This window comes from Pithys albifrons, chromosome 21 (genome assembly GCF_047495875.1).
Source record: "Pithys albifrons albifrons isolate INPA30051 chromosome 21, PitAlb_v1, whole genome shotgun sequence".
Lineage (NCBI taxonomy): Eukaryota > Metazoa > Chordata > Aves > Passeriformes > Thamnophilidae > Pithys > Pithys albifrons.
The window spans coordinates 402557-415367 of NC_092478.1; the positions used below are offsets into that span (position 1 = coordinate 402557).

The 12811-nt window shown below is 54.0% G+C and overlaps 1 protein-coding gene across 1 annotated transcript; it reads left to right on the plus strand.

Moving 5' to 3' along the window:
• The first annotated feature begins 851 nt into the window (after positions 1-851).
• LOC139681399 (apoptosis-inducing factor 3-like) lies at positions 852-8881 on the plus strand. Its single transcript, XM_071574744.1, has 19 exons — positions 852-967; positions 2210-2315; positions 2383-2492; positions 2576-2685; positions 3159-3203; positions 3285-3366; positions 3500-3612; positions 4028-4114; positions 4643-4734; positions 4931-5061; positions 5623-5738; positions 6152-6223; positions 6562-6625; positions 7051-7127; positions 7208-7325; positions 7472-7570; positions 7985-8060; positions 8523-8627; positions 8747-8881. Exons 2-19 carry the CDS (start codon positions 2254-2256, stop codon positions 8787-8789), a joined length of 1602 nt encoding a protein of 533 aa, XP_071430845.1. The 5' UTR covers positions 852-967; positions 2210-2253; the 3' UTR covers positions 8790-8881.
• The last annotated feature ends 3930 nt before the right edge of the window (positions 8882-12811 follow it).

Sequence of the window (12811 nt, forward strand, 5' to 3'; positions counted from 1 at the left end):
GGAACGTGCCACGTGCAGGAAGCTGCTCGCTGTGAATCTCTGGTTCTGCAAGGGAGATGCTGGAAGCACACTGCTGGAAACTTTCCCCCCCTTAATTTTTAAGGCATATTTCAGAGTTGTGAAACATATTGACTGTGAAATAGAGATAAGAACGAGAGTAGACACAAACAGCGTAGGTGTTACTCCCAGGTTTTTGCAACTCCCACTCTGCTGTAAAAATAATACAAAAAGCAGCACCTGCTCTGTGCCATCCTGCATGCTCCAAGCAACGATGGAATAGTGTGCCTGGACTCTGGTGACTGAATCAGGAGCAGAGCTGGGGTGTAAGGCACATGCAAAGGTTCTGAACACTCCAGGTGCCTTAAAATCAGTGGAGAAAAATCTTACTAAAAGATCAAATTAAAGAATTTTAAATGTTATTGAAACATGCAAGAAGTAGTAATACCACTCTGAAGTGCTGCAAAAATATGTTGTGTTGAGCTAGAATGTTTTCCATCAGGGAAAGGGGCAGTAGGAAGTTGCAATGGGATGTCACTGCATCCACTCGAGTTTCTTTTCATGCTGCCCATAACAGATCACGGACTATTCTGAGCTGGAAGGGACCCACAAGGATCAGAGTCCAACTCTTCAATGCACCCAGTCTTTACACCACACCTGTGCCATAATTCCTATGTGCTCTCAATTCTTTTGCAACTCTAAACGCAAGAAAAATACACTTAATTAGGCACAGATCAATTGCAGAAATCAGATAAAATGCCCTGGCAAGTGGATGCTTCCAGGAGCTGCATCTCCTGACAGACGGGGACGTTGTGCAACTCGGGAGAGCATCACCAGCCGTGGGCTGGCAGTGGCAAAGGGCTTGTGGTGAGACACCAGGGTGTCACCTCAGAGGGGAAAGTTGCAGACAGCAGAGCTGGTGGCTTCCTGAGCCAGGGCCCAGATGCCTGAACCCTCCCAGCAGGGCCAGGTAAGTGCCCACCAGTGCTTCTCCTAAGGGAGCTGGGAGCGGGGCAGGGTCGCAATGGGGATTTGCAAGGAGCAAGTGCTGTAGGGTGAGTTCGAAAAGATGCCAGAACGTGAGAGATGCTGTGAAAAGATTAACAAATGGGGTTTTTTATTCACCAGAGATTGTTAAAATGACAGGAGTTTAATGGTGGAAAAGGAGGGGGAAGCAAAAGGAAGGAAAAAAGCCTTCAAAAAAGCAATAAACCCAGGTGTGCCAACACCCCCCACTCACCAAGGGAGTGGCTGGCACTAAAGTCTTACCCACCCACGGCCAACTCACTGCAGTAACAGGTTCCCTCTCGTAGCAAACCAGCCCCCCGGAGATGTCTGCCCGGGGAGGGGGCACTGAAGCCTTCCCCCCTCCCCCTGGGGAAGAAGCTACCAAACTTCGCTGCTGCTTCTTCTCTTGCTTCAAATTCTTCTCTTTTTTCTTTCCCTCTAGTTTCCCCCCTAACAGCTCTCTCCTCCCCAGGCAGTCCAACTAATAGGAGAGACTCAAAATAACTGTAGTTTATGCAAAGTCTTTTTCTTCAAGGATGAAATTTTCACTTTATCAGCTCCTTCTCCTTAGAACTAGGCAGGAAAAGGGTAGATCTTTCTCACAGGTGGCAGGTGGCAAAAACACAGACCAAAAAATGTCAACAATTTTAGTTTCTGCCACAGCAAGTCACCAACCCTGCACAGAAACCTGCTTCAAATGTCTCTACTCTGCTCCATTTCCGATTTTTTTTCTCCGAAACAGAGAGGGAGATTTCTAAGCAGCCTCTCAACTGATTACCAAGGCAGAGAGAGCACTAAGGACTAAGGGCTTTGTTACTTTTCTAGCCCAGGAGGCTTTTTGGGCAGGGGTCAGTGTATTCACAGTAATTAGCATCAATAACATCTCTGCACAAATACTGGAGAGGTTTCAGAGATGCTGAAGCAGCTCTTTACACCCAGTTTGTGGGAGACATGGGATGTATCAGCAACCACTCTCCATAAAAAATTGCATTTGTTTACAAAAGTCTTTAATCACATCTCCTGACTAACCCTGTACTTCAGTTGAGTTTAATGGACATGGGGCTGAAAACAAAAAGTGGGTTAAGTCAGAGGAGAAAAGGACAGAGGAAGGGACTTTAGTTTTGGACACAAAGTTAAAACGGGGGGGAGAGGGGGTGGAAATCAGTGTTTTACACTAGCTGAGGGTTTTTTCCTACTGTGTCAGGAATTTGGGACCCCTTAAGTGACCTGCTCCCAGCAGCCACTGGCATGGACAGCGACGACACCGTCACCACCGAGGTCTGCAAGGAGGACGACATTGGGGATGGAGAGTGAGTACCTGGTGGTGGGAGGGGTGAGTGAGGTGGTTGTGTGTCCACCTCTCTGCCTCTCCCACAGGCTCCTGGAGGTGATGGTGGCTGGTTACCCAGTGCTACTGGTGAGGAACAGGAAGGAATTCAGTGCCCTGGGCAGCAAATGTCCCCACTCTGGTGCCCCACTCAGCAAAGGTATCCCCAGCTCGGGGCAGGGGGAGAAGCCACGCCATGGAGGTGGGTTCTCACTGCCCAGCTGTGAGGGGTTTCTATCCCAGGGGTCCTGAGAGGGGAGAGGCTGCGCTGTCCCTGGCACGGCGCCTGCTTTAACATCAGGACTGGAGACATCGAGGAATACCCTTCTCTGGATTGTATCTCCTGCTTCAAGGTGACTCCTTGGCTTTTTCTCCTCCCATCTTGGGTCATGTCTTCTGTACTCTCACATTTATTTTCTCTCACAAGCTCCATGTCCCTGACACCAGCTGAAAACCCCCCGTCCTGGCTGCCACTCTGTGGTCCAGGTCCTACAGAGCTACAATGCAAAGGCTGATTTCTTGGGATCACAGAATCCTAGAATTAACTGGGTCATGTAACTCCCTGCCCTAAAGCTCCTTCCAATGAAAGGTGATGCCATACATCCTGGTATCACTCACAGCCAGCACAGCTCTTTTGGGAAGAAAAAAGGATTTACACCTTTTCCTGAGTGGTCTTGGGATGAGGAGAAAAGTTCATGAGCTCCTCAGCATGATTTGACATCCAAGATCAGAGTTAGGTGGCCCACTGGACCAGTCCCTCCCACAAGAGCTCCTACCACAACCTCATGGATGCAGCACTTAAATGTCCTCTCCTTACCCCCTTCAGGTAACAGTGGAAGGTGGAAAGGTGTTTGTTACAGCAAAAAAGAAGGTACTGACCTTACCTGCTGCCATTGAGCACAAGCAGCACCTTGGGCTGGGTATGACTTCAGCATTTCTCTTTTTTTTCTAGGATCTTGAAAATAGCTCGAGGGTGAAGGATACAAACAGGAGGTGCCTTCTCAACCAGAACACGATGCTGCTGCTGGGGGGAGGTCAGTGAAGGGGTCTGTGCTCTGCCCTCTCCAAACACCCTGTAAGCTGCAACTGTCATCTCCAGGGAGGGCTCAGCTGCTCCTCCTCCTCCCAGTGATGTGTGAGGGCTGAGATGAGCACCTACCCTTGTAGGTGTGGCTGCCCTGGTGTGTGCAGAGACTCTTCGCCAAGAAGGTTTTACTGGCAGGATCATCATGGCCACCAAAGAGAAACATGTTCCATATGACAAGTCCAAACTGAGCAAGGTTCGTGTGTGACACGGGCAAGGACCGTGCCTGGGCACCACGTGTGCCATGGCCCACACTAAGGGCCAGGGGGAGCAATTTTGTGAGCAGTTCTGGCACAGCAGGAGTGCTGAGATGCTCACAGGAACAGGGGTACAATTTCCAGAAAACATCTCACTTCTCCCTCCCAGAAAGTCTTTGATCAGAGGCCACCACAAGTTGATGGTTTTGTCTCCTTTTACTGAGTTTTTCCCTCTCAAGTCTGAGTTGATGGCTTTTCTGAGAGGGGACAAGATGCTGGGGATTGGGGAGTGTGGGAAGCTGGGATTTACTAATCTGAAATTTACCTCTTAAGCAAACTGGCTGAGAGCAAACACTGCAGGAGAATTGCTGTCTGTAATAAGAGCTTTATTTCACATTTCCGTTGTGTTTCCAGGAAATGGACTTGAAAGCTGAGGATATCTACCTGAGGAAACCTGAATTCCTTGCTGCTCAGGGCATAGAGTTCTGGACAGAGAAAGAGGTACCAGAGCAGTTGAGCTTAGTCCTCAAAGGGTGCTCCTGTTCCTGCTGTGGGGAGGGGAAGAAATTCTTTACCGTAAGGGTGGTAAGATGCTGCCACAGGTTTCCCAGAGAAGCTGTGGATTCCCTATCCCTGGAAACGTCCAAGGCCAAGTTGGACGGGGCTTGGAGCAACCTGGGATGGTGGGAGGTGTTTGTGCTCCTGGCAGGGGGGTGGAATGAGATGGTCTTTAAGGTCCTTTCCAACCCAAACCATTCTATGAGTCTGCAGGAATAATGACACATCTGTATAAATTAGGGCTGTCCTGAAGACACGTATTATCTTTGGGACAGCATTCCCAGGCCAGTGCTGGGAACAGTGTCCGTGTCCTGGGTACAACACTGACCTGTGCACCCCTTGGGCAGACCTGGAGAGAGCATCTCTCCTCTCACCTGTGTCCAGAGACAAGGCACACAGCCACAGACAAGACAGACAGGACATCAGTGGGTGAGAAGAGCCTGTCTGATCTCTGCTGCCTCTCTCCTCCAGGCAGTGTCTGTGGATTTCCAGAAGCAGAAGGTTCACTTTGTGGATGGTTCCTCTCAGAAATACCACCAGCTACTCATTGCAACAGGCAGCCAGTGAGTGCACGGGGCATTTGTAGGTGGGACAAGATAAGTCAGCACTGGGATGTGGAGGTGGAGTTGTGTGAGGAAGGTGGTAGGAAATGACATAAAAGGGCAGAAGGGGATTACACAGCCATGGGCTTGTGCTCCCTCCTCACTCTTTCCGTTTAGTTTCTAATCATGAGACACATCAGCATTCTTTCTCTTTCAGCGCCAACTTCCTCCCAGTCCCAGGTGCAGACCTGCAGAACGTGTGCCTGCTCCAAACCCCAGAAGACTCCAGCAAGATCTTACAGCTGGCAACTGGGAGAAACCTGGTGGTTGTAGGAGCTTCATTCGTAGGTACCAGGCTGGAGGGGGTGTCAAGCTATCACTGGGCCCTGAAACCCACTCCTGTCGCCTCTGCAGGTTAATTAGAGCCCCTCAGGGAAGGGATGTTTATTTTCTACCCAGATGGGATCCTCCCTGGAACCCTTTAGCTCCTGGGGGCGTACATTACACAGCACCCACTCACTCTTTCCTCTGATAGCCAGAAACTGTCAGAGCCATAAACAATTCCTGCACATGGACAGAGGGAAATGTGCCTTAGGAAAAGGTCTCTGTCCTTCAGAGGAGCTGGTTCCCCAGAAGCACTGGGAAAGTCAGGGGACAAGGCACAGAAAGGGAGCTACTTTGTTCAAAACCAGGAACTGTTCTTTGCATTTCCTAATTTCCAGGTCTGGAAGAGACAAGAACAGAGACTGGGGGAAGCTAAACACCTCAGCCCAGAAATGCATAGCAAAGCAGTTAAGCAGTGGCAACACATCAGATTTTTTTCTCCTAGAAGGGGAAAAGACTTCCAAGCAGGAGAGTACAGGTCGATGCTTGCAGCAGGCTTACCTTGGGCATGCCTTTCCCTTGCAGGAATGGAGGTAGCTGCCTTCCTCTCAGACAAGGCTGGGACCATCTCAGTGGTGGACAGAGAGGAGTTCCCTTTCCAGCACACTCTGGGTCCACAGGTTGGAGGTGTTGCCATGAAGGTGAGGAAAACCTGGTCTAACTTCCAGGATGGAGAATATACATTATCCAAGCAGCCCAGTGAGCCACAACAGCCCAGGAGACCTTGGCCCTGAGCTGAGCCATAACCCTGCGTGCCCAGCACTGGCCTCACACGACTCACCCGGGAGTTCTGCACATGCAGCTGGTCCCAACCTCCAGCTGGTCCCTCACACTGCCCAGCCCTGCCTCATCACAAGCCCACCTCACACACCAGTCCGGACCAGGACTACAGGGAAAGCCAGGCTTCCAGGGACCAGCCAGGGACACAAATGGAACCTGTCTGCAGCCTGGAGCAGCAGCTGAGCTGCCTGCCTGGGGATTGGCTGGGTACAGTTGTTTTTATAGCAGAACAGCCTGGAATTTCCTAATGAATACTCAAACCCGTCCTTTTCAGATGCTGCAAAATAAAGGGGTGAAGTTCCACATGAAATCAGAACTCTGTGAGCTGAAAGGAAAAGATGGAAAGGTCAGTCATGCCTTTGTGATCTCTGAGCTGCTAATTTTAGGGGAAAAAAATCCCAGACTGAGGTATAATCTAGTGTCTACATCTAGGCTCTCCTCTCCCATGTCTAGACCTCCCTTTCTTTTTACTGAGCACAGCTCTGGGCTCAAAGGGCACCAGTAAGTGTCACTATTTCAGGGACAACAGTGTGATTTTTTTCTGCATTCCCAGCAACACACATTAGTTGGACGAGGTGATCTGAACCTGGGGAAGAAAAAAGACAGCAAGGAAAGAAGCAGCACAGAGGCTGTGGGAATTAGGACAGTATTTTTAACCCTTTGTTAACAATTCTTCCTTCCTAGGTTGCTGAGGCTGTTCTTGCCAACGGAGAGAAATTACCTGCAGATGTGGTAGTGGTGGGAACAGGTAAGAGACCCCAGCTGGGAGAGTGAGGCACTTTGGGAATGGGGGAACAGCCAGCAAGCCCAGAGCACCATAGTTCATTCCCAGGACACCATTCCCTGCAGTCTCTTTCCCACTGTCTTGTCATCCAGCTCTTCATCTTGGCCCAGACACCTGGATAAAGTCAGCAGCTTATGAGAAAACACTTGGCTGGGGGAAAGGAGCCGGTCACACTCTGAGTGCCTTTGGCTGACTCACTGAGCTCCACAGGTCACTGCTGTGTCCTGGGCCCTGGTTTTATTGCCCCTGGACTAGCTCAGCATCAGCCCAAGCAAAAGCCACTGCTGCAAGTGCTCTGCTCTGAGCAGGCTGAACAGGAACCAGAGGGACATGTTTGCTGTGGGACCAAATTTCCTCCCTGCCTTTTGTCCCTGCTCTGCTCCCTGCAGGATCAACACCCAACTCAGCATTTCTGAAGGGCACCTCCATTACCAGAGATGACAAGGGTGCCATCCTGGTGGATCTGGTGAGTGCCAGCTGAGTGCCCCAGGTCCAACCTGATCACTTCTTTCTCATCCTTGCACTAACTGCTTTTTGTCCCATTAGCACATGCAAACCAACATCCCAAATGTCTTCGCCGCGGGGGACGTGGTCTCCTTTCCAGTAGTGCTGCTCAACAGGGACCAGTCCAGCATCCACCACCAGCAAGTGGCTGAAGCCCATGGTGAGTGCTCAGCCACCTCACCTTCCAGCTCCCCTGAAGATGGGCATGGAGGGAATGGGGCAGAAGGGACAGCAGGATAACAAGAGGCAGAGAACACGTCTTTGAGCAACTTCAAGGAAAATATTTCTTCTGTTGGTTTGTCACAGGTCACTGTGCTGCCTTAAATATGCTGAAGAAAGGGAAGGAGTTGCACACTGTTCCTTTCTTCTGGACCACGTTGGTTGGGAAAAGCATCCGCTATGCAGGTAGGAGTGGCAGAGAGATGGGAAAAGCAGATCTTCCCTGCCCATCTGCTCACCTGAGGCAGCTCCAGTTCTGGACTGGCTGCTGTGGTGAGTTTGAGCCATGGGTCTGAACGTTACCCCACAGCTCTTGTTCTTTGTTGATTTTGAGCAGCTTAGAGTTCATGAAAGAAGATGAACCTCCCTCTCCAAGCCAAGGAAAGGCTCAAGGTCATGGTGCAATCATGCACTTCCGAATCAGTTCTGTTTGCCCAGGACCTTCATGCCTCCTCCTCAGTCCTGCCCAGTCCCAGTCCAGTCCTCTGTCCCAGCCAGTCACTGTCCTTTCTGTCCATACCTGTGATGGCTCTGAGGTGGGGTGGGTGGCAGCTGCTGTGCCAGGGCTCCCTGAGCAGGCTGTGACACTCTCTCTCACAGGCTGTGGAAAGGGATACACAGACACGGTTGTGAAAGGCAGCCTGGAGCAACAGAAGTTCCTGATCTTTTACATCAGGTCAGTGAATCCATGGCCAGTCCATGTGCTGACATGGCAGTGCCCTGGTAACAGGGCAGGGTCCTCTCCCTTACAGCCTGCAGAGATCCCACAGAGGCTCCACATCACTTCCTGTAAACTGAGCACCACGGGCAGCTGCTGGGCACTGAACCAGCAGAGAAATGGTTTCAGGGAAAACCAAAGCAGGGAAGGAAAAGAGGATGAGCTTCAGTGAAGACACTAGCTGGGCAGGGAGCCTGGGACACATCTCCTCTCCCTCTGTCCTGCTGCTCCCAGGCTCAGTGCCCAGCTCCCAGCAGTGCCAGGAGATCTGCCACACATCCCTGTGCAGGCTGCAGCACCAGCCACTCTACCCTGAGCCCTCCACAATACATCTGATCTCCAGTCAGGGTGCCACAGGGATACTGCCATGCTGGGCTATGTACACTGAGCAGATCCACGATCTCTTGCTTTCCCTTTCAGGGATGGCCTCGTGACTGCAGCTGCCAGCCTGAACTGTGACCCCATGGTGTCTCTCATTGCAGAAGTTTTATACTTGGGGAAACAAATCTCCAAAGAAGAAGCAGAGTAAGTGACACCCTGGCCAAGCTGGTGGGTGGCTCTGTGCTGTTCCCCACACCAACAGAGCCCACTGAGAGACACTGAGATGAGCTACTGCAAATCCCTAACCTTCCACTCGTTTGCAGGGCCTGGGACATCAGCAATATATCCTTGCTGGCACAAACCTGAGCTCAGTACCTGCCCCTATGAGGGGCATGTAACCAAGAGTTAACAGCTCTACATCCTCCTATCCTGGAGAAATAAAACCATCAGCAAACCCAGTGCCTGCATTGTGTGTTTGCAGACTCGCTGCTCGGTCGTGTCCTGAGGCAAAGCACAATGGAACTTTCTCTCTTCTACTGATCTGTTGGGCTGGAGAAGAGGAGGTTGCCCATGGCCTGGGGCTCAGCTGAGGGTCTGAGCAGGCAGCAGCCACCACACATCCACAGACAAACCAGCTCCTCCGGTTTCTTCCCTGTTGGCAGCGACCTTTAATCCAGCACACCGGTCACGCTGACCTTCTCCTTTGCAAAAGCACACTTGTCCAGCAAGGGGAGCTGTGACCGAGACAAGCTGCTCTCCCGGCAGGGAACTGGGTGGTCTGTGTGCACAAACTCACGTGGAATACCCTGTCCCTAAGGACAGAGGGACCTCCGAGCCAGCAGCACCTGCTGCCATTGTCACTGCTGGCTTGAGTATTGCCTGGGCTGCCGCAGGGAGCGCTTCCCCCTCCTGCCAGCAGCCAGGCTCCGGCAGAGAAATCCCAGCTCCAGTCAGCATCCCCTCTCCTGCTTTGTCCCTGCATGCTGGAGGCTTCGGGGAGGTGGAGAGATGCTGGAGTAAAGAGTGACTATGTTTTTGTAAGGCAACAGCAAGCAAAGCTGTGCTTTCTACAGGAAACCCTGCACTTACTCAGCAGTCACATGGGGTTTTGCAGGAGGAAGGGCAAGTCCCAGGAGCTGGGCAAGTTCCCACAGGGACATTTACTGTCAGCCTAAAACAACTCATGAGCTGCAGGACAGCCAGAGCCTGAGCCCTCTGCTCAGCAGGTGAGATACTGCAGTGCTGATTTTGTGTTAAATACACAAACTTGCCCTTTGGCACCTTCTCACATATGAATTTGACCTGAAATACGACATTTTGCATTTCCTGACCTTGTGGGCTTGGTGCTTCTGCTCAAGGCAACTCTCTGTCCTGAAGTAGCCACATCTTACCATGGAAAGAGCTGGTCTTCAGCAGTGCAGGTCGTTCCTTCATAACAAATCTGTGCATTCCCTGCACACCAAGGCACACAAAGGCAGAGGTGCTGGTGGCTGGAGCACCAGCTCCCATCCACATCCATGTGCTGCATGGGAAAGGGAGCACAGCCTGGGAAGCTGCTCCTCTGCTCTTGGGCACCACACACACGACTTTCTGCCCCCTCAGTGAACTCCAGGAAGTGTTGCCCACTGAGCAGGCACCAGCTGTTTTGTGTGGACTTGCAGCAGGGCAGCTGTGGTGGAAGAGACAGTTCCTCTCAAGCTGGAGGAACTAACTCCAAGGGTTCAGCAGCCCCATTCCCTCTGGGTTACAATCACCCCAGAAATTCAGCTTCTTGTAGTCATCAGCAAGCACATGCCAAGAACACCTTTATATAACAAGGAAAGACCCCAAGAAAACAGATTTGCTCCACTTCTATCACTTAATGGACATCAGGCCCCTTTCTGTGCTTTACTGGGTGCCAAAGTTTGGGAACAGCCCAGCCTTGGGCAGCTGGAGCCCAGGCAGGCAGATTTAGTTGAGATTGTGCAGACATTTCAGCACAGGCTGTTCCTCCCTGCCCGCCCTCAGAGCTGAGATGAGCTGCCCTCCTCCTTTCAGGCCCTGAGCAGCAGTGCCTGGACACTCCCCTGATTTCCAGCCACCAAGGCAGCCTGGGACATGGTGGTCCTGGCAGACTCGTGGGAAATGCACCTCCTGGAGTGCAGAGCCTCCCTGGAGCCCTTGCCGTCTTCACACAGGGTTTCTTTCTCACTCAGTGCAAGCCTGGGGCAATCTCCACCCCTGGAGAGCAACTTCCAAGTTCTTTTCAAGGCAGTCTTCTGCTTCTGTCCACCAAGGCAGAGCCTGGACCATGGAGGAGCCCAACAAGGTTCACCTGGGCCCCTCTCAGCACAGCTGACTCCAAAATACCTGCAATCCTGGTGCTGGCCCAGGAGCAGGCACAGGCGGGGCTGCCCAGCCTGGCAGGACAGACGGTGGCTCCGGGAAGAGCCGTCCAGAGGCTGCAGAGCCGCGCGTGACTCAGCCCTGAGTCACCCTCTGCCAGTGAGTGGCCCGGCCCCGACCTGCTCCGGGCAGCGCGGGGTGAGCCAGCCCCCTCCCCGTGCTCCATGGGGCAGGACCCAGCTCAGCAGCAAGTCAGACCTGTGGGCTGCACCCAGCCTTGGCTCACCTCTTTGGCTCCACCTGCAGACCCCAATGCAGCACCAGCTGGAGACTGAACTCTGGTGCTGTGGCCCCCACAGCTTCCATAGCCCCCACCATCTTCCTACCAGGCAGGTCTGGGTACCCCATGGGAATCAAACTTCCTAAAACTGAACTGTTGAGGAGAACAGAAAGTTTAATGCCCCTTTGTCTCCCCTCAGCTCAGTGCCACCCGTTGCAGGGGGACCCTGCTGACAGCTGTGCTGGCAGGGCTGCCTGGCAATCCTCTGGCCAGGGCTCTGTCTGGAGGCTGTGGGGAGATTTCTTCATCCCAGTCGGACTCATCCTCAGCCCTCAAATCCACAGGGTGCTGCAGACTGGCTCATCCCAGTTGCTCCGGGCATGGGTCTGGCTGGCATCCAAGGTCCCAGTGACAAGAAGAGAGTGGCTACATTCAACAGTTCTTCAACTGGCAGCTTTAGCTACTGGAGAAGGACATAAAGCTTGCCACTGAAGAACTGGTGCTGGTTAGCCAGGAGCAGGGTGGCACAGCAGCACCTGGGAAGGGAACACACAGATCAGAGCCAGGATCAAACCGTGTCGAGCCCAGCTGTCACCCACAGCAGCTCCTCTGCCCCACCCCAGCACCAGATCCTGATCCCCCACCTTGTCTTCCCCCCCAGGGAAGCTCCTCGGGACTGAAATCCCCCCTTCACAGGCAGCTCCAGCCCCAACTGTTCTTATCCCTCCCCTCTCCCAAAGCAGGTGGTATGTGAGCTCCAGCACCTGCAGCCAGCCCTAAACCACAGACAACAGGAAATCCAAGGCCATTTTTGCTGGAAAATGAGAGATAAGGCAACCTGCTCTGGCAGGGCAGGGAGGCCACTGCAGGTAGGGGTTACAGCACTGCCAGGCAGCTCACCTTGGGCATCCATCGGCACTGGCAGGGTCCCAATCACCTCCTGACAGGAAACACCCTTAGTCAGGAGGCTGCCAAGCCACCAGTGTGGGAATTTTGACGAGCACAGATTTTTACCCTGAGTCATTTTGTTGGAGGGTAAGGATGCCAACCACAGGGCTGGTGTCAGACCCCAGTGCTTCCCCCTCGGCCTGGGAAAAGTCCCCTTTCCACCCCACCAGCATTTTGGGCGCCGGACACCGAGTTCTGGGCCACCCCTGGCCTCGGGGGGCGGCCGGGCCGGGCCCGCGGGGGGTGCGGGAGGCGCTCGGTGCGGGCCGGGCCGGCGGGGATGCCGAGCATTCCTGGCGTGCCGGGTACATCTGGTGCGGATTCCAGCGCGCCGGTCCCGGCCCTGCTCCACCCCCGCCGGCCCGTGAATCAGCACCCACCGCGGAGCCACCACCCCGCCGGCCCCGGGGGCTGCCGGGGGCCCTGCCGGTAACGGGGCTCCCGCTCACCCCCTCTCGGCACCGACACGGCCCGCCGGCTGCGGGGGCGGCCCCGGGGGGAGTCGCCTCGCCAATAAACCCGCTGTGCCCGCAGCCGGTGCCTCCCTGCGCTGTAACCGGGTCAGCCCTCCCCGCCGGTGCCTCCCCCTCCCCCTGTACCGGGACGGCCCCACCGCTCCCTCCGCCGCCCGGGATGCTCCCCGCGTGCCCGCGGCCTCAGGTCAAAGTCTGCCCAGTCCGGTCCCGGAGTGAAGGTCACGCCCGGGCGGCCACCGCCCGTCGCGGGGAGGCCCCGGCCGGGCCCCGCCCGCCTCACCGGGCCAGCCCTGCCCGGCCCCGGCCCAACACCGCCCCAACACCGCCGGGGGCGAGGCCGCCCGGCTCGGGCGGTGCCG